Here is a 22,169-nt window from a genome sequence, read left to right as displayed (position 1 = left end):
ATGAAAAAAAATATTGTTATTAAACAAAAGCTGATTTTAAAATTTCAAAATATATTTTAATTAAAATAAAAGTTAGATTGACTAAAAGCCGAAGTTTAAAATTAAAAATGTTCGAATTTTAAACTAAAAAGTAAACATAAGAATTGTAATAATTTCTTAAAATTTTCGTTCTCTGAAAGATTTCTCAGTTTAAAAATAAAAAGGGAATTTTATAAAGATATCTAGCTGAAATTATTGAAAGAAAATTTAAAAAATTAAAAAAAAAGTTTGTTAAGAAATTCATTATACACTTAAAACAAAGTGTTAAAAATATTTTTTTTTTTTTTAAAAAAGAAACTTTTTTTAACAAATCAATATTTGCTTGTACTATTATGCGTAAATAATTACAGAATTATTAAGTTCGATCGTAATGTTCAAATTCTTAATAAAGAAGTAAACACAAGTTTTGTTATATTTTCTAAAAATGATCACGCAAATAACAAAAGATTTCTTAGTTTAAAAATAAAAAAATTAATAAAAGTGAAATTTATCAATATATTTACCTAACAGCATAGGAACAAAATTTAAAAAATAAGTTCGTTAAAAAATTATTTGTATGCTTAAAACAAAGAGCTAAATAAATTTTAGAAAAAAAATGCTTCTTAAACACTATTTTTATTATTATTTCATATAAATAATTAAATTAAATTAAATAATGAACGAACGAAAAACAAAGTAAGGCAAAGTTTCTTAATTAAATTCTTAAAAATAGAAACAAAAGAATTGTGACATTCGGTAATATATTTAGCTAATTAACTAATAATATAAAACGAAAATTAAAAAAAAATAATGATTTTACTCTCTAATAAAACGAAGTAGTAATTGATAAAAAAAAAAGAAATGAATAAAATTCGCAAACTTTTCAAATTCTTTTGAACAAATAAAGTTTATTGACTTATGTCCAAAAAATAAGTTTTGTTTTAACTTTATTTCTAAAAATAAAAACAACTCAAGATTTATAAATTTAAAATCAGTAATAGAAGCCCATTAAATTATTAGAAGTTTTATCCGAAAGGTTTTTAATAAATTAAAAGAAAGTAAAAAAATAACCTAACAAATTTATTTACTTTGTAATTTAATTCCTTATGGGTGCCTTAAATTAGATTTCCGATAATTTTCACATTTAAAAATATAAAAAAAGTTTTGTCAGAAAATAAATAAAAAACTTATCTAATTAATGAAGAAACTTTTCTTTATAAATTCTTTTCAATAATAGATTGCGTTCAGAACAAGGTTACGACGGCGATCACGAAGTTAATCCCATTGAAAATAATCTACAAGAAACGATTTCAAATCGCGAAGGTGCAAAAACGAACATGTGATATAACGATATAAAGTCTCAAAAGTGATTCTGATTCTACCGCTCATCAGTCAAGGCCGTCTCAACATAACGAAACAATATCGTCTTCCACAGCGCGAGTTGGCATCGGAACGTAAGAGAAAGTCCTTGCGTGTATCGCTATATCGCTATATCGTTATATCGTCTTCTTCACTCGCGGCTTAAATCAGATTTCAGATGCATCGCTTGGAATGAAAGTTGCTGTATCGGTTTGCCGATATAGGCGTTAAATCGATATGTCGCGATATATCGATTTATAGCCCAGTCCTAGTCACAACTCAATGACCTTTACTACGACGATGAAACCTTCTATTTGAATTATTCTATTGAATTATTTTGTCCCAATAATTCTATTGAATTATTTTGTCCCAAATTAGTTCAATATTTAGGTCGAAAGTTTTGTCCCAAATTAGTTGCTACATTTAGGTCAAAAATTTTATCCCAAATTAGTTGCTACATTTCAAGTAGGTGGAATCATAAATAACTCCCGATGCAATTTAGTAGATCGACGTCAGTAAAACTATACTACTAATTAATCCACGATTCATTAACTAGAACAGGGATGGCGAACCAATGGCACGCGTGCCGTTTATGGCACGCGACACAATATTTTGGGCACTCCACCGATCACAATTGTTGTTACACTATGAATTGTTATTACACAAATGTTATTACGCTATGAAGCATATGTAACAATTAAATTAAAATTCACAAAAAATAAACAAAATAACAAACAATTATTAATGAAAAAATTAAAAACTAATTCTAAAAAAGCAATTAATAACCGTAAAAAACAAGCTAACAATAAATAACTAGCAAAAGAAATCAACAGTTCTGCTTAAACTAACATCTTACAACCTAATATAAGTTATTGGTCATCTAAATTGCAACAACAGAAGTCACACTGATGTTACTTTAAGTTGAATTACGTGTATAACTGAGACATTGCAAAATGTATTTTTTTCAATGTAAATAAAGAGCTTTGAGTTGATAGTATTTAGTATTATTATTTTTCCAATAATCACGAAGTCAAAATTATTTGACGGCACGTCTATGACCTCATTAAGCAATTTTTTAGAGAAAATGGCACGTTGGTGTATAAAGGTTCGCCACCCCTGAACTAGTTGTTCAATCTTAACAATACGATTAGAAAGTCGATCTTCGTCTCGCTGATTCTTAAGAGCCCTTTACTTTAGTTTTTTAGATCTTAAGTTTAAAATTTTATATTAATTTTCTTTTCTTAAAGATATTAGTTATTTTTTGGTGGTTAATACAGAATCATTTCACATCGCCGTGACTTTAAAAATATATGAAAATTGAAGACCGTGATTCAATCAAATAGAAAAAGCTGAGCATAATGTTTTATTAATTTTTAGGTCATTATCAGTATGTCTGCCGTTGACGAAAATTTCAAACAAAAATTTCAATTAGTAATTCTGCTCATTACCACTGCTTTTTAAAAACTAAATCCTATTTTAAAATGTCTGATATATATATATAAAATAAAGATTAGGCTATGTGCATTTTTTCTCAGGTACTGATCAGCAATTTTTTTCAAAAACAAAATAGTTTGAAAAATTGTAAAAATTCATAAAACTTACAAATAAAAAAATCGATCATTATTAAGCTAAACAATATGTAATAATTGTTTAAATAAAAGATTTTTTGAGTAGAATTATTCTTGTATAAAAGAGTTTCAGGAATAGGTCCAAAAATTTTAATCTGTTAAATTAGTTCCAAACACGCAGCGAAATAAGCAAAAAATTAAACCTGACATTAAAGGTTTTTAACTTTGAACCGATTTCCTAAATTGCTATTGGAACCAAAACATTCCAAGCTTTAACTGTCACCCATAACTTATTGGTCAACATTTCAAATTTGTTGTACGAAAAAATGTATAGTTTATGGAGAAAAAAAGTTTATGAGCCCAGTTTCGTAATTGATTTTCAAATAATGAAAAAAGCGTTTTAATGCATAAAATTCCGATTATTAGATTAGGCTAAGCTCTTGGAACAGTTCCAGGTTGTACTACCAACCATAGTCAACAATTCAAATTTGTTTCATAAAAATACTTTTTCAATAAAAAAAATTATGTCTAATTTTATTATTAATCTGCTGTTATTGGTTTGGTTACTGTAGGTAAGCTGTTTAACCGATGAAAATGACCTCATAAGAAGACGCCATACCACGTGAGAAACTTTACATCGCAAATGCTCTTTCATCTCCATAACTAAGTTAAAATTTAAAGTATAGAAAAAGTAAGTTCAGGCAAACCAAGAATAAGCCATGAAGTTTCAAATACTGAAAAGAAATTTTCAAAATATCAAAATGAAAATAAATTTTGAGAAGATATAACTTATGATTACCCAATGAAGAAGTTCTCTTCCAATAATTTGCTTGCATTTTCATATTTTGAAAATTTCTTTTCAGGAATTGAAACTTCATAACTTACTCTAAGTTTGTTCTGAACTTGCTTTTTCTATATTTTAAATTTTAAATTAGTTATAGAGGTGAAAGAGCATTTGCGCTAAAACGTTTCTCCCGTTGTATGGCGTCCACTTAAATCATTAAAATTCGAATATTAAACCAAAAGTTATGCCGGATGTACCTTTATTTATTATTTTCAGAACAATAGTCGCAAAACTTATTTATTTATTCTTATTCAATTACATATCCAATTTTTTAATATTCTTTTGAACCTTCTATAAAACAACTTATTTGTTTGCATTGATCTGAGGTAACTATCAGTATTAAGGGAAACTTATGACAATAAATAAGAAAAGGAGGGAATTGAGTTTACTTATAAAAAGAAATAATGGACTTATTTCTTATCAGTAAAATTTCAAATCTTGAATTTCATTCATGTATTATGCCAGTGTTTCCCAAACTTATGACTTATGTGTACCCTTTCTAAATTTTTCGTATAGCTGTGTACCACTAATAAAAAAATTTATAAACTTTTTACTATAAAGAAATTGCACAAAAGTTAAAAATCACTACTGGCTGTTGACACCACTAATTATTACTGTTAACTCTGCAGAAAATAGCCAGTAGAAAAATACGCAAGCGCAAATTTTCATGGCTAGCTTTGTTTTTAAGTAAAAAATTTCGAAATTTTCGCTTGTTATAAGATATTTCGCATAAGAACGCGTACCCCAGCTAAACTGTTCTCGTACCTTTTGGGGTACGCGTACTATACTTTGGGAAACACCGATCTAAGGTAACTATCAGTATTAAGGGAAACTTATGACAATAAATAAAAAAGGAGAGAATTGAATTTACCTATAAAAAGAAATAACGGATTTATTTCTTATGAGTAAAATTTGAATCTTGAATTTCATTTATGCATTATGCCATTGTAATAAGAGAGACAAATTACTTAATAGAGATGGTGTTAATGAGATATGTAATAAAAGAGACAAATTACTTAATAAATAATCACTCATTTTATTTCAATTTTAATGAAATATATAAATAACAAAGTTCAAAATAATAAAAAAGCATAACTTAACATAAATAGTAAACATATGTATAATCAATATAAATAAATCACTTGTTACATGTCCCACATTGTTTAACATTCATTTGAATTAAAAATGAAAAAAATAATTTAAATCTAAATATCCATTATCACATAATGTATCTTACTCAAAAAATCACATAACAAGTAAGCTCTGACTTTTTTTAAATATAATATATGCAGCAATATGTAACGTAGTACAACACAAGTTTGTATCGAATCAACTTTCAACTTGTATGAACATTTTGGACGCAATGAATTGTTGTTATTGGTAGTATAGAAGCAGCATTATATTTAAATTGTCATTTTCATTCATCTTTCCAACATTGAAATGCTTAAACACATTTACCAACTTGCTTAAACGGAAATGACTTAATTAAAAGGCAATACATTTTCAATTCTAATTTCAATAAATCTAAATTTCTTAAATAATTCTTTTGTATCAAATGATACACTCTTATAAAATACTATCACATAGTTTGATATATAGTACCCTCTTAAAAAAATCACTGGATAAAATCACAGAAGGTATCACATTCAGAAAACCCTTAAATAAAATTAAAAAAACATGAGAATGATGTAACAATATAATTTGGATAGTTTGTAGTTACGGTGCAAAGAAAATTCTAATTTACATTAATGAATTTCCTGATTATAAAAAATTTACATCTACTATTAGGAGTATAAGTAAACAACATTTTGAATTTAAAAAAAATTTAATGAGTTAAATTAATGAGCTAATTTTTCTTAATTTTCCATTGCACAAAGATTAACCTAATTTAACAAAGTCTAAAAAGTGTAAAATATTTTTTTAAAAATTATTTACTTTATAAAACAAAGCTTCTTTGATAAAAAAAATACCCACATCCCAGATAGCAATGTAAGATTGATTTTTAATGTCAGCCACAACCTTTATCACAAAGCCCTCACAAAGCTTATAAATGATTTGCGAATAAACCATGCAAGCTAGAAACAATGTAAAATTTAGCTATGCTAGTTTACGCTCTACGAGGTTTGCATTAAGCTTGCATAAACAACCCTTTTACATAGAGATTGAATCTGCTATTATAAAACAAGGCTAGAAAAATCTTCGAAAATCGAGGAGGAATCAGCATTTGCAAATCAGAAGTAGAAGAGATCTCAAACTCAGGATAAATTCACCTTCTCAAGGTTTATTTTAGATTTTATGACCATCAAGGTTTATTTGCGCAGGTCTTTATATACTTTCTTTATCACTTTGTAAAAGTGAAAGTTGGCCTGATCAATAAGTTTCAGCAGAAACAAAAAGTTGCATTAGAGGGCCTAGACATAGAATGGAAAAAAAAGACAAAAACAAGGTTTGAAATACCTGTAAATAAAGGCTAAAAAATGGGATATTTTTTGTAAAGGTATTTGATTGCCTTTATTCAATCTTTAAGGAAACGAATTTTGCATGCTAATGCATGCTAATTAACTTTGCATACATAAAAAAAGGGATCAATTAGTCAACCTTTCTATGCCAACCAACTAAAAATGAAAATACAACGTTTGCCGCAAGACTGTCTGCTATCTGGGACAGTATGGTGTATTAGTCTTTTGATACTGACCATTTAAATTACCCTACATTGCACCCGGGAAACTAAACTTTTAAAATTGTTACCACCGTACTCAGTACAAAAAAAAATCTAATAATTAATTAGCTAATTATTATATATTCGTACAGACTTTAAATTTAACCCTACACTGTGTAGCCGGAAGACTATACTTTCAAAATTGGTAGCTCTGCACTTAGTAACTACTAAAAAATCTAATTATTAGCTCGCTTTACAATAAATAACGCAATAAAACACAGGTAACATGGCATGATATATTCAAAAACGGATTCAACAAAAAAGCAGATTCCAGTTCATTTGATTTCGAATTTAGCTAATTTATAATTGCTTTTCGATTTTTATTAATCTCACTTCAATTTAACTATTTTAATAGCTAAATTTTACCATCAATTGTTCCATTGTTAAGCCTCTGATAATATAACAGTTTCTCCAATAAAATTTTCATTTTTAATTCATGCTCTTCTTCAATTAAAACTTTCTCTTTTTCCATCATATCAAACAATTGCGCGTGCTCTATTTCTTTAAATCCATGTTCATTTTCTCGAATTCGAAGCAATTGCGAGTGCTCTTGATCTCTGTGCCTTTTAAGCTGATCCCTTTCTTGCTTTGCGCAAATTGTTTTTACCTTTGCTGTCTCACTTGTTCCCTCAAGTTCTGTGGACGGGGTTGAAACTTGGGTTGAGGCATCAGATGTTCTGTTCTTTAATTCTTTGTTCTTCATTATTTCATTAATGTGCATCCCAGGAATGCGTATAGCTCTTAATATAGACTGAATTGAAACCGATGATGAAGACTGTGTAAAAACGTCAGGTGTGTTCTCTGGGTTTTCGTTATGTTCTTCATCGATTAGAATTTGGGGAATAGTCGTAGTTTCTAAAATAGACGCAGTTGAATCATGGTCAGTTGGCTCTGATTCTGAAGTTAACTGATTAACAAGGTCCATAGGTATTTCCTAAAAAAAAACATTTGTATATGTCTAAGAATTACATAATAAAATTAAATTAACCTTAAGATTTTCATAATAATCGATGTGTGTTCAAGAAAAACTTAATTAACTACACAATTGGATACCTGCAAGTGACGCAGTTTATCAGATGCTTTGCGCATGCTCACGGATAAATGTGTAAACATAATTTTCCTCATATCGGTTTGTGATATTATAAAATTCCCTACTTGTGGGGAATTTTACAATATTACAAACAGATCTAGGGAAAATTCCGTTTACAATTTCATTCGAGAGCATGCGCAAAGCATCCGAGACGTCATGTGTAGAAATGTTCTTGAGTTGCAAGTAACCAATTAAAACCAGTGATCCAAAATTATCAATTTTAATAATTGAAATGTTTTTCAAGAAAATCAGTTGTTTTTGTCGAATTTAGAAACAGTCATGTTTAAAAAAAATTGTACTTTAGACTTATATTATTTTACACAGAGCTACTAAACCAAAAGTTCCAATCCACCAAAATAGCGATAGCAAAATTACAATTATTAAAGAAAATGTAATTAAGATATTCCCAAAACTTAAAAACAACACAGTATTTGATTATTTTATACATCTCAGAATTATTTACATAAAAAGTTTTTGCCATCTACTACGGATAAAAAAATTCAAAAAAATGCCATTGTTTTTCCAATAATCTCATTGTGAAGCTTTTTAACTGTCGGCAAAATCTTTAAAAAAATCTACAAGCTTTAATCTTTAAATCTCGAGCATATTATAAAATTTGCTGAAAGTGAAGCAGTAGAAGTGAGAATTAAGTCGAGAAAAAATAAACTTTAACCATAGCAATTTTTCTAATTGTTATTTATTAATTTTCCCAGTAACACTTATCGGAAAAATCATTTAAACAATTAAATATTGAAATCAAAATAAAATTTTATCAAGTATAATATTTAATATTATGCTTGAATAGAATATAATAATAATATTTTATTATTATATTATTACGAATATTTTATTATTGTATTATATTATATTGTATTATTATATTATGTTACTTTATAATAATATTATATTATATTATATTATATTATATTATATTATATTATATTATATTATATTATATTATATTATATTATATTATATTATATTATATTACATTATTATTATATTATATTATATTATTATATATAATCATTATATTACTAATTTATTATATTTCTACGCTATATTATGATTTTTTTCACTCTAAAGACAAATAGGAAAAATACTTACTAAAGTATCATTCGTATATGAATACACATCTCTCTTATTATTGGATTCTTTTATTCCTAAAAAAAAATAACCATATTAGCTACACTTTATTTGCACACCAATTTAACGCCATGAGAAAAGCATTATGTATGTTCTTATTATTAATTACATTGAACAAGCAATAAATATTCAACTCAAATAGAAAACTGGTATAAAATTATCAAGGAGTTACATATATTTTATCAATTTAAATAATATTTGCACGAAGTATTAATAATTAATGTTAATAAATACACATTAATAAAGAAAGAATTATAAAAAAAAACTCTTATAGAAGATTGAAGGAAAATTATTTATTAATTTATAATTTATTCTATGTTATTTATATTCTATTGAAAAATTGATATGCATGATCTGATTTGATATCTGATCTCAAATAATTTGATATGATATGATCAATCAAATCATAATTTAAATTTTAAACTCGCATAGAAAGTTGAATGATTATTACATAATATTTATATCACATAAAATTTTAGTTGAAAACTGGATATACACTATAATCTGGTTTAATATCTGATCAAAAATAATTTGATATAATCAAAAGGAAAGAATCTAAATATTAAAATTGTAAAACGAATTGTAATAAAAATATTAACAATCCTCTATCACTTTCAATTAGAAAAATAGTAGAATGAAATTTAGCTTTATTTGAATATAGCAGTAGAAATCTTATTGTAAATGTTATATATTAATTTCAAATTGATAGTGAATATTTTATAACAAAACTCGTATAAAATTTTTTAACTAAACTCGTATAAAATGTTTTAAAATTTTTTGATTAACAAAACTCGTATAAAAAAATTTAAAAAAAGAATTATTAACTATATTGTCATTTTTTCAAAATTGTTTACAATGCATAAATTTTATCAATTTTTTAATTAATATATATAAAGTTTTACTTAAGATAAAATTATTTAAATTTTAATGTTTTTAAAAAAGTCTGTTATTTTTTTAATTATTTTATGCATTTAACGGAGCAATCACATCACTGTAACATAGCTGCCAACGTTTGCACTTGTTAAAAAACGTTTCTCATATGGTAACACAATTACAGTCTTATTGATAATTCTGAGCAGATTTTCTTTTAAATTCATTAGTACTTTAAAACCTCATAAAAAGATTATCAAAACAAATTAGATTTTTAAATTATTTATGCACAATGGATGCCAAAATCATTTTGAACCACATCGATAATATTAAGTGTGAAATATCAAAACTTAAATTTTGCTGCCATTTTAATAGAAAAGAAATTTTGCTGCAAATATGAAAAGAAAAACCTTGAAAAATGGGACAGTTGACAGTTATTCTATAATTACATAAAATATTTGTTATTATGGTTAATTTTTTTTTTTATTTTATAACCGTCGTTGAACAGCCGACCCAATTTTTGGGTTTACGACTACTAACTTTCAACTCCGTAGCCTTGTAATTTTGAACCCAATCCAGAAGACAAGGGAACTCCTGGATCAAGTATTGGAAGAAATTTGACTTCGTGGAGGACTTTTCGATGGAACTAAACCGCATTTGCGTTGCATGGAGAGGAAGACGACGAGAACCTCCCACGGTTAGCCTGACGGCAAGTGGACTCTAACCCATGATCCATCTACCACTGAGGATATTTCTCCTCAGCTCTATGGTCGGTGCAAGCCGGATGCGGAATTCTTATAAACCCCGGCTCACCTCATTGGAAGGCGAACGCTCTATCCCTTGAGCCATCGCGGCTCAGGTTAATTTTAGGTTATGGTTAATTTTAGTTAAAACTGGTTAAATTTTGTTTAAACATGATTTCGTTTGTGGTTGTTTTCATCAACGATAAATAAATCTGAATTGGAATTGGCCGATTTTTTTTACTTGCTCGAAAATTAATATTATATTTTCTTAAAAACTTTTACTGCTCAAAACAAATGGAAATATGCAAAACTGAAACTTAAAGCTGAAATATATCTTGCATGCTATAATAAAACCATGCACCACAAAATACATCAATATTTTAAACATGCTTACCTATTATTATGGCATCATAAAAAGTGGTAGCTTCCAAATGTAGAGGTTGTATCACTACATTCATCGATCTGAAAGCGTCTTGCAGGGACACAAAATTGTCACTACAGGGGGCACTACGGATATTCAAGGGAATCTTGAAGGGACACTACGGGCATTCGGATTTAGTTCAAGACATGTTCGCTAAGATTGTCACCAATGCGTCGCAAACGAATAATAAAATAGTGTGAAACTTGCAGTATCAAGACTAGTATGCTTTCCATGTCTCCGGAATACCAAAGACATTTGAGGACATTTCCGTAATTTTTATATCCAATATTGCCCCACAAAATTAAGGCACAGGGGTTGAAATCAGGTGAATATGACGGCCGTGACGATCGATATATTCTCAAAAACGCTGTATTTCGTCATCACACTAAACAAAGAACAACAATAATAGCGCACAATAAATGTCGATATGCCCTCCAAACAACCAAAACATTTAAACTGAATTTCGCTATTGGTTCAAAAATTGAAGGGTTTTTTTCTCATATAGCTCAATTATTGTCAACATCAGCATTGTATACATCGGCATTCTATAAAATGTCTAATCATTGTATAGAATGTAAATCGTTTTTAGGCAGATAAGATATGATATGAGAATGATCATATAATTAGCCTAACCGCTGTATAAAATGCTAACAGATTTTTTTTATTTGTCATTCTAAAGAATACCTAGCCAAAGTGTGAAATATTAAGCATTTCATTTTAGGCATTCTATAGAATCCCAATTTTCACACATCAACGGTAACAAATACAATGGTCATTTAGCATTCAAAACACTGTTCAACGTTTCCCTGGATTAAATTATACAACCTCAAAAGACTTATTCACACCAAAGTAATTCATCAACGTACTAAATCAACGCATATCGTTATTATATTTCACGAAAGGCTGGGTTAGTCTGGTTGGTAGGACGTGGGACTCGTGTTCGTGAGAACAGGATTGCGAATCTCGCCGACCGAAGACACCCTGTGTATTAAATGGTGACTGGTGAGCGTTGAATCTGTCGGGGTCACGAATTCCTCCGCGTTTCCATAACAAATCAATACCTCAGGGGATACTGAATTGGAGATGGATCGTTCTCTGGTTCAGGTCAAAATTACGATCTGTGGATGTATGAATGGATCCACTCGGTAAAACGGACTGTAACGTGTTTCTGTGGCTGAAATCGTATTCTTGGCCATAGATGGCGCCACTGAAAAACAAGAAATTCTCCCTCTGCCTTAAATTCGCTTTGTTTCCCAAGCAGGCTTGCTAGCATTGGCAAGTGGCAATAGAAAAACAACAAACGACTTCACTAAATAATATCGTTAGCAATTACATTATTAAGAATATCATTCAATAATATATTCACTTCACCAAACTATGAAAATGAACATTAAATTCATCTTTCAGGCGTGAGAAAAGCGAAACAGCAATTATGTTCATATCTTTATGAAAAACGAGCTCATTACCCACTTTCTTAGTTAAAGTGCCAATGACTTCGTGAAAACGCTCATACTTTTGGTTTCAGCCGCAAGTTCCATTGACTTTGTGAAAACGCTCATACTCTTGGTTTTAACCGCACGATATTCTCAGCCTTAAGTACAGAACATGACTAATTTCTTCCCCATCAAGTTTATAAATTATTCCATTTTCAATAGGAAAAAGATGTTTTGTGAAAAGTTGTCCGTTGTTTCTATATCTTCTAAAACTGATCTTTTTTAAATTCGTTGAAATTAGCATTATTTATCATACACTCATATTAACGTATTCAATTACATATTCATCCATTAAACTTTCCAAAAATATTGTGAACACGGAATATAAATTAAACCATTTACAATTTGTATTTTTTATAGATCCAAAAAAAAATTGTAAATGAGATAAATCAGAATTAAGTACAGGGTAATGACAGAATATCAAAGATAGATCCCATAATTAGATTATATGGGAATATAGCTAAAAAAACACGTGAATAAAGCACAAATAAAGGAACAAAAAGGGACTTATAGTTCAGATTCTATTAAAAAGAACCTTTCTCAGTGTCCAAACACAAAAGATCTTGTTTCCACCCATCAGATGTTTTTGTTTACAGAACTGGAACTGTAGAATGTCCATTTCTGTACCTTTATTGTGCTTTATTTAAGTTGTTTTGCTTTATTCATGCGTTGTATAAAGTACACCCTAATTTTATTCAGGCAATTTAGATGTATTTCTAAAAATATTAATTAAAATTTTTAAATTAACAATATAAATGTATACTTACGTTGAGTAATAAATAAAATGCAAACAACCATAACTATGAGAGAAACTGAAGAGATTACCCCAACTAAGAGGTACCTCTTCCTACTGCAGTTTATCTTGACCATATTAAGGTATACTCTGAAAGAAAGAATTCTTTTTTTAATCAAAAAAATTCTGACTACCATAAAAAGACCATCAACAACTTCTTAAGAATTATTAAAGAAAATAAATTTTAATAACACAAACCTAAATAAAATTAACTTTGTGTACAAGCTTGTGTTTAAAAATATATTTGTTCATATTTTTTTTATCAAAAAAAATGACTCGTAGATTTTGTTTCTTTATCCCACTGTTTTTCGCATATCCAATGGTTTTTAATAAGCGAAGAAGAAAGCGAAATATTACCAATACTGTCAATACTACCGTCAAGAAAATCTCACCAATACTTATTTAAAAATTAGATAAAATTATTACAAATCATAATAGATGCCACAAAATACTTGTTTTACGAAATCTAGCTTTTGGCTTACAACGGAAAATATATTGTGGGGATTTTTATGTCTTTTTCCAATTAATTTTCGTACATCTAATGGCTTAAAATGTTACTAATATTAACTCAAAAATTCAATAAAATCATCGCAGGCAATCGTAGAAGTCTCAAAATACTTGCTGTACAAGTCTAGCAATTGAATTACAACGGAAAAGCTACGAAATTATAACAGAAGATAGGCAAATTTCTCCCAATACTTCATTCAGGAGTTTCCTTGTCTTCTGGGTTGTGTTCAAAATTACAAACTTACGGAGTTGAATATTGGTAGTAGTAAACTCAAAATTTAGTCAGCTGTTCAACGACAGTTATAAAATAAAGTAAAACAAAAATGTAGAAAAATATCTATGGTAATATAGGTGGACGGCTGGTGGACCTACCTCTCTCGCGGCTATTCGCAGCTTCTGGTAAGTTGCTCCCGGTTTACAACAGTCTGATATATAGGAATGGTAATAAAATGTAGGGGAAAAAAGGCTATGTACAATATTTACAGCACTTCTTAGATAATATACCACCCGGTAAGAAAACTGCTACCGATGGGTTGTGTGTAATATTTTTATTTTAAAATTCTTTGCTGACCTGAAATTGAGACCGGAAAGGAGAAAAAACTGGTAATCAAGCGATTTCATTTATAGATAGTTTTCTGGAGGCTTAAATCTTTTTTTAACTGTAAACTATTCTTTTAATATTTTTTATCTCGGGTAAAATAGTCATTCTTTTGTCTGACAGAAGTTGAAAAATCCTGATAGTCATAGATATTTAAATTTTTCCCCAAAGCAAACTAGAACGAAAAGTCTGAATACACATAAACTTTTAGACATGATTCCATGCTGAAGATATTTATTTACTCGACCTCCTGTAATGAGTTTAAAATATTTATATATAGAGGTGGACAAAATATTTTAATTTCTTATTTATCATAGCATTCAGAAATTACCTTTGCTGTGGTAGCAAAGTTAATTTTGAATCTGAATACACATAAACTTTCAGCCCTGATTCCATGCTAAAGATATTTATTTGCTCGACCTCTTGTAATGAATTTAAAATATTTATATATAGAGGTGGAAAAATATTTTAATTTCTTTTTTATTATAGCATTAAAAAATTATCTTTGCTGTGGTAGCAAAGTTAATTTTGGTAGATGGTATTAATAAGTTGATGTGGTATTTTCGAAAACTATGAAAATTCCGTAATTGTGGGAGGGTATAAATAGTAATAAACTACGAGGTACGATAACTAATAGGGTATAACTAATAACTAACTATAAACTAATAGGGTACGATAGTAAAAAACTCTTTCACAATCACAGCTAAATTATCATTCTGAAAGCAAAAATCAAGTACGCAGAAAAAGAACTGCGATTCGATTGGTGTGGGAAAAATTTCTAGGGAAATGGTTGATGAAATTCAATGCGCTCTAAGTGACAGAATAAAATTCAATTGCAGCAATTTCCACTCATCTGCAATTGCGTTGAATATTTGAACAATAAAAAAAAGAAAAACATTGAGAAATTGGAGAGTAAAAGTGTGGGAAAAAACATTTCTAGAAACTTTAAACGATCTTTAAATGAAATAAAATGCTCGCCAATTGCGATTTATTCTCGTTTTTAAATGCGCTTGGCGGTTACTTCAATACATGCAAAATATGGGATTTCTTTAAGCGAGACTAAAACCAATCGTTATAGCAACTGCGTTGTACATTCAAATTTTATCATTTTAAAGGTTCGTCTGATGCTTCATTTGCAATGATATTTTGTAACATTCGCCTAATGCGTTCATCGTCTTAACTGCGGGGCATTTTCTGAAAAGATTTTGAGGGACGCAGTTTAATACGGAAGATAATCTTATCTTAACACTCGAACCAAGACCATAATTTGACTGTTTTCAAAGTGATTTCTTCAAACTAATTAACATAAATCATCTATTGTTCTGAATTTTTTGACGACTTCAATAACTATAGTGCTCGATTAAAAGAAGTTACTCATTAAATAATTAATACCTATTAAAAAGTAATTATCCGTTTTATAAAAATAATCATAATAACTTTGATAACAACTATAATAACTAGAACTATTATAGCAATTAAGTGTAATAGCAATTAATTATTATAGTATATTAATTATGTAGTAGTAATAAGTAATTATTATAGTAATATTATTATAGTAGTAATTATTATGTAATTAATTATTATATAGTAATTAGTATATAATAATTACTATATATAGTTATTATTATATAGTTATAGTAATTATTATATATTAATTAGTATATAATAATTACTATATATAGTTATTATTATATAGTTACAGTAATTATTATATAGTAATTAGTATAGTGATTATAGTAGTAATTAGTATAGTGATTATAGTAGTAATTATTACAGAATTATTATTATAGTAGTAATTATTATAGTAATATTATTACAGTAGTAACTATTATAGCTATTAATAACAATAATAATAATAACTATAATAATAGGCATAATAATAACGCAATATTAAAACAGTTATATTTTCCAATTCAAATACCACTCTGCCATTTTTCACTTTTATGACCTGTAAAACCTATGCCTATTTTTACCTAAAACGGTCAAATTGACGGTCTTAACAATAATAAAGTTTATAATAATGAATTGACGATCAATAATAGATATATATTCTGAATAAAGCTAATATTGCATGAACTACAGAGTACATAAGAAGGCAATCCCAGCGATTTAGCCCTTGCTAAATGTGATCAGTTAGAATCCGTTGGAATTTGTGGAAGAAATTTTAAAAAATGTATACATTCTGAAATTATTATGTTTGTTTTTTATTTTCTATCGAAATTTCTAACTCTGTATTTATTTCGTTATATTAGTTATTGTTGTCACATGCTCATCAGAAACTTGGACAATGACACAAGAAAAAAAAATGAAAATTCTCTCGGAGCCTTTGAGCGGCAGATACTAAGAGTTACTTTTGGAAGAATACAAGTTGATGGCTTATGGCACAGACACTCAAATTTAGAACTTTATCAGGCCTTCAAAGAACCCAATGTCATCAATATAATCCAAAGAATTAAATGGGCTGGTCACGTCATTAGAATGAACAAAGAACTTTCAACGCACAGAAAATATTCTGGAACAAGAGCTAGGAGACGACCTAAGCTAGGTTGACAGGCCAGAGAGGGATTTCACCATTTTGAGAATTTCATTACAGTCCGAAATCACTACATTTTTAATATATAGCCCCTTACATTTTTCTTTAAAAACTACATAAAATATGCAAATTTATTTTTAAAGCAATTATATTTAATTTATTGTTTGAATTTCGTGGGAATATATTGAATCGATAGAAACAGCTTCATGAAAATTTCACAAAATAATTATTTACGGCAACGCAGCTAAATTACCATTAGACATAATGTAACTTAACGAACAATTTTCATTCTGTTACCGAACTTCTGTCAGTTGTAATACTTGAATCGATTGTTGGCATCAGCAAGACATTATTTGTAATTGAAATTAGCTCCCTTAATTTAAAATTAAATTTTTCATTACAAGAAGATAATAAATAAGACTACGTATGTTATTTCTTGCGGAATATTTTTTTTTAAATTTTTAAAAAAGTTATTTTGAAATTATGAATAATCCCAAGAAACTGAAGCGGAATAGTATTTGATAATTTAAAAACTTTATTTGCTTCATATTAATAAGGAATAGAAATAAAGAGGTTTTTTTTTTACCATCTTTATTATTTTGAAACAAATGAAGTTTTCAAATCATCAAGTTATTTTGCTATGATTCTAATCATCATAATAATTTGATAGCTAGTGAAAATCGAGTTTCTTTTGTAGATATCGTATTTTTTGTGCAATTCTTCGGAATTAACATTTTTAATTCCAATCTAATTTTTTTATTCTAATAATATTTTTAAATCCTTGTATTCATGAATCAAATTGAAAATCATTCGTAGCACAAATATTTTTTTTACTTTGATATATTCATATAATTACGAGTCATTCTAATTTAATCAATAATTAAAAAGCTGTTGCAAAATAAAATTAAATTCTTAAATCAAACAACTATAGTTCTCGATTAAAAGAAGTTACTGATCAAATAATTCGTGCTAAGAGAACCTACTAAAAAGTAATTGTCCGTTTTATAAAAATAATAATAATTATTTTGATAATAACTATTATAATTATTACTGTAATAATTAATATACTATAATAATTATTTCTATAGTAATTAATATACTATAATAATTAATTACTTTAATAGTTATAGTGAGTATTATTATAGTTATTATTATTTTAGTTAGTATTATTATAGTTATCATTTTTAATAATAACTATAATAATTATTATTATAATAATTAATATTCATATACTATATATTCATATACTATATATTCATATACGAATCATTCTAATTCCGTTTTATAAAAATAATAATAATAATTTTGATAATAACTATAATAATTATTACTGTAATAATTAATATACCATAATAATTATTACCATAATAATTAATATGCTATAATAATTAATTACTTTAATAGTTATAGTTAATCAATGGCAAACAAGTACTACTTTGCTTTAAAGAGCCAACTAAAAAGTAAATTTCTTAAACAAAAGACAAAAATTAACATATACAAAACACTCCTACGGCCTGTGATCCTATATGGAAGTGAGTGCTGAACTCTTCATAAAAAAGAGAACAAATTGCTGATTTTTGAGAGAGGGATACTTGAAAGAATTTTTGGTGCACTCTATGAGAATTACAAATGGCGCACCAATCATGAGTTATATAAAAAGTATAAACAACCAGACATAGTTCATGTTATTAAGGCCAATCACATTCGATGGCTGGGACACCTTTAGAGATCTGAAGACCAAAACCCCGCAAAAAAGTAACCTTTTTTAAACCAGAAGGTACAAGAAAAAGGGGTCGTCCACCGACTAGGTGGCTGGATGCAGTTGAGAGGAACCTAAAGATAATAGGAATAACTAACTGGAAGGCCATGGCACAGAATAGATCAAGATGGCAAAAACTTATTGGGACGGCCTTGGCCTGTCATAGACTGTAGTGCCCAAGAAGAAAAAGAAGAAGTTATAGTTAGTATTATTATAGTTATCATTATTAATAACAACTATAATAATTATTATTATAATAATTAATTACTGTAATGATTATTATCATTATAATTAATTACTATAATGATTATTATTATAATAATTAATTACTATAATGATTATTATTTTGATAATTAATTACTATAATGATTATTATTATGATAATTATTATAATAATTAATTATTATAATGATCATTACTATAATAATTAATTACTATAATGATTATTACTATAATAATTAATTACTATAATGATTATTACTATAATAATTAATTACTATAATAATTATAGTTATTAGAATAATAATTTATGACATATATTTTAAAGGTCTTTTGAAGAATTTTAATTTAAAATGTGTTGAATCAGACTATCGAATAAAGACCACGTGTTATTGCACCCCGTTATATGAAGATTCTGTATTTTTCTTGAAATCAAATCAACAGTTTTAATGTGAATAGAATCAAGTTAACATGTCTCATATACAAGTGATTCGGTATTTAATATTTATAGTGGTATTTACGCCACAACTTCAATTGCAATTTGAATTCAATATGAACAAATAAAAGCAAAAATATTTCATATTTTTTTCAAAATACTTGAATTTTTTAAATATTCAAATTTTTTTTTAAGTAATTGAATTTTTTAAGCAAAACGCGTAATTAAGTGAGTACGTGATTTCAAAAATTCACTTAATAATTAGAATTAAAAGAACTAATCTTTAAATAATTATATGATATTTTTTTTAAATAATGATGATAAATTTCTCTAGTGTTTTTACTGCCATTCTTATAAGCAAATAAACTAACAATTCCTATAAACGAACAAATGCTTATGTAATAGTTGTATTTTAGTTTAAATAATGCTAATTTACACAGAAAAAAATTCGATTTATGAACGAAAATTGGGCACAAATACATTACCCATTGATTCAATTTTTAATTTTTTTTTTAATATACTATCTTCATTTTTACCTACTTTATTATAATACTTTTTCTCATTTTCTAATGTTTTTTCTTTAGTTTCAATACTATTTACCCCCATCCCTGTTCGAATAAAGGACTTCAACTCTGGTATCTCCAAGCACAGAAATTTATGTAGAAAAATTTTATAAATTATTTATTCAAACTGTGATTTCCAAGTAGAATTAAAATGTATATAAATCAAATCGTAACGTATATAAAATAAATAAAAAAGAAGTAGTAAATGAAAAGTATCGCAGCAAGTGTATACTACGAATTTTTAGAACGAACTGCATACTTTAAATGAATACCAGCAAAGTTAAAATAAAAGAAAGGAGTATCCAATCAGCTAGCGCAACGAGCTCGAACTGCTAAATTAACTATGAAAACAATTCACCATTAGTCACTATTTTTAATTTTTCCAGGTCTTGGTTACCCAGAATTAGCCGGGACACACCTGCGCAAATGAGTACTTCAAGTCTTAAGAGATTAACCCATTCCCAACTGACGATTACTCAACATTTCTGACGTTATAAGTAACTTTTAAAAATAAGTGATGAGGAATCACTGATAAAACTAAGTTGATAATTAATTTTAAAGCCATTAATTTTTAGTTTGCAAATGTATAATTTCAGATCAAAATATGACTTTATATATTATTAATAACAAATATACATTATTAATAATACTACATATATTATAGTTTACAGAGATTCCTGCCAATACGGATTCTCATAAAGTATTTTTCCTAGATGCAGCTAAGGTTATGTATTAATTTCTTAATAAATTAGGATTAAAAGCATTTTGTTCACCTCTAAACACAAATAATTTAAACAGATATATGTAAGGTTAGGTAATTGCATCTGTGGTACTTGCATACATCGGAAAATATCGATTCTATGCAATCATCGCCGATCCGATGTTTGGATTAGTAATTTTACTAAGTGTCGGAAATTGTGATTTACTGAGATGTGTACAATATTTCCCGATACATCGATGAGATCGATGTCTACAAGCGCGATGTTGAGCATTCTTCACGATAGTACATCGATATCTGCAAGCTCGCACGAAGAGCATTTTCCTCCGTAAGTGTGCCGTGATAGCTGCGGCGATGATCTTTCCCCGATTTTTTTTACATAGTAACTCATCGTTTTGCTGACATAATGAATCCGAATGTGATTGAGAATCGAATCCCTGTGTGTGTGTACAAATCTTGTTGATTTTTTTGCAATCATTCCAACCGTTTAATGTTCCTTAACCGCCATTTTGCAGACATACGCGTTTTTAAATATTGAGAAATAATTATAAGAAAATGCAAAGTTTATTTTAAAAAAAAATGCAACTTACTAATTGCAGATTTAAGCAATACTAAATATAAAACATTAATGCGCGGAAACATCGCGATGCATCAAAATATTGCGATGTTAGAGTGACGATTAATCGCGATGCCAAAGGAAAAAAAATTCTCATTTAATTTATATGCAAACTTGCAAGCACATTTTTCATTAAAGTACTCTTTTCCCTTAGTGCAAAATAAAAGTCAGGCAGGTAAACGATTAACTTTCTCCCAAACCTTGAAAAGCCTGATACGAAAATCATAGCGTAATCGTAACGTGGATCCAAAATTAAGAGCGATTCGGATATAAACGCAAAGCATCTTACCTTTAACATCTTTTGGATCACGATAATACAAATTATTAAAAGTCGAAAATTAAATTTTTTATTTTAACTGGAGTAAAAATAAAAAAATTCCTCATGATTAATTCAAAGATCACTTACCTTTCTGGAACGACGTTGGTCGTTTGAAAGTTGCGGTCAAGTCTTCCAAGTGCTTTGCTACTTGACAGTTAGGTTTAATTTTCACTTGGTCTTTTTGGAGCCCAGCGATTTGATTGAGATGGTGGACGACACTGACCTTGAGACGCTTCCGTTCTTAAGACGTCATCAACGGCACAATGGTATCCAACTCTTGTTGAAATGAAGAACCCGGAATTCGATTTGAATAAATTGAATAATGTCCTCGGAGAAAGAAAAAGTGCTGAAAACAAATTACAACAAAACATACGCCCACTGCGATCTTAAAGGGGAATTAAGCTTTGGGAGAGTTAATGTTTTCTATTTTTTTCTACAAAATTGCTCGAAAATAGTAATTAGTAATCAGTTAGAGAGGAATCTCTTTTACGTAAAAATATTTGCGTAAATAGTTACGTCAATAGTAGCGAATTCCGAATTATTATTTTTTTTTATTTTATTCATTTTTTATTTATTTATTTTATTTATTTATTTTTTTTTTTTTTTTTGGTACCGTAATTCAGGTGGGGCATGTGAGGTTGTTTTCTAGTTCATTAGTCAGGAAATTAAATTAACCAAATGTTTTTAATGCAATATCAAGAAAAGAAAAAACTGCTTTCCTCCCATTGGTTATAATATAATTTTATTTCCCAATAGATCTCACTCCATTTGGCTTCCAATCTTTACTATCTATTTTCTTTTTATGCTTTACTCTAAAAGATGGCGCCACTGTTTGAT

The 22,169-nt window shown here is 27.8% G+C and overlaps 1 protein-coding gene across 1 annotated transcript in view; it reads right to left on the bottom strand.

The window, feature by feature from the left end:
• LOC107456724 (membrane metallo-endopeptidase-like 1) overlaps window positions 1-21,575 on the bottom strand; it is a 70,545-nt gene extending 48,970 nt beyond the window's left edge. The window contains exons 1-2 of the mRNA XM_043047638.3: window positions 21,420-21,575; window positions 13,039-13,154 (exon numbers count right to left, since the gene is read on the bottom strand). Coding sequence (XP_042903572.2) covers window positions 13,039-13,141 — 103 coding nt within the window. The 5' untranslated portion in view covers window positions 13,142-13,154; window positions 21,420-21,575. The remainder of the gene's footprint in view (window positions 1-13,038; window positions 13,155-21,419) is intronic.
• Between the last annotated feature and the right edge of the window lie 594 nt (window positions 21,576-22,169).

This window comes from Parasteatoda tepidariorum, chromosome 1 (genome assembly GCF_982258835.1).
Source record: "Parasteatoda tepidariorum strain Cologne lab strain chromosome 1, Ptep-v5.0, whole genome shotgun sequence".
NCBI lineage: Eukaryota > Metazoa > Arthropoda > Arachnida > Araneae > Theridiidae > Parasteatoda > Parasteatoda tepidariorum.
This window is presented reverse-complemented; position numbering and strand designations above follow the sequence as displayed.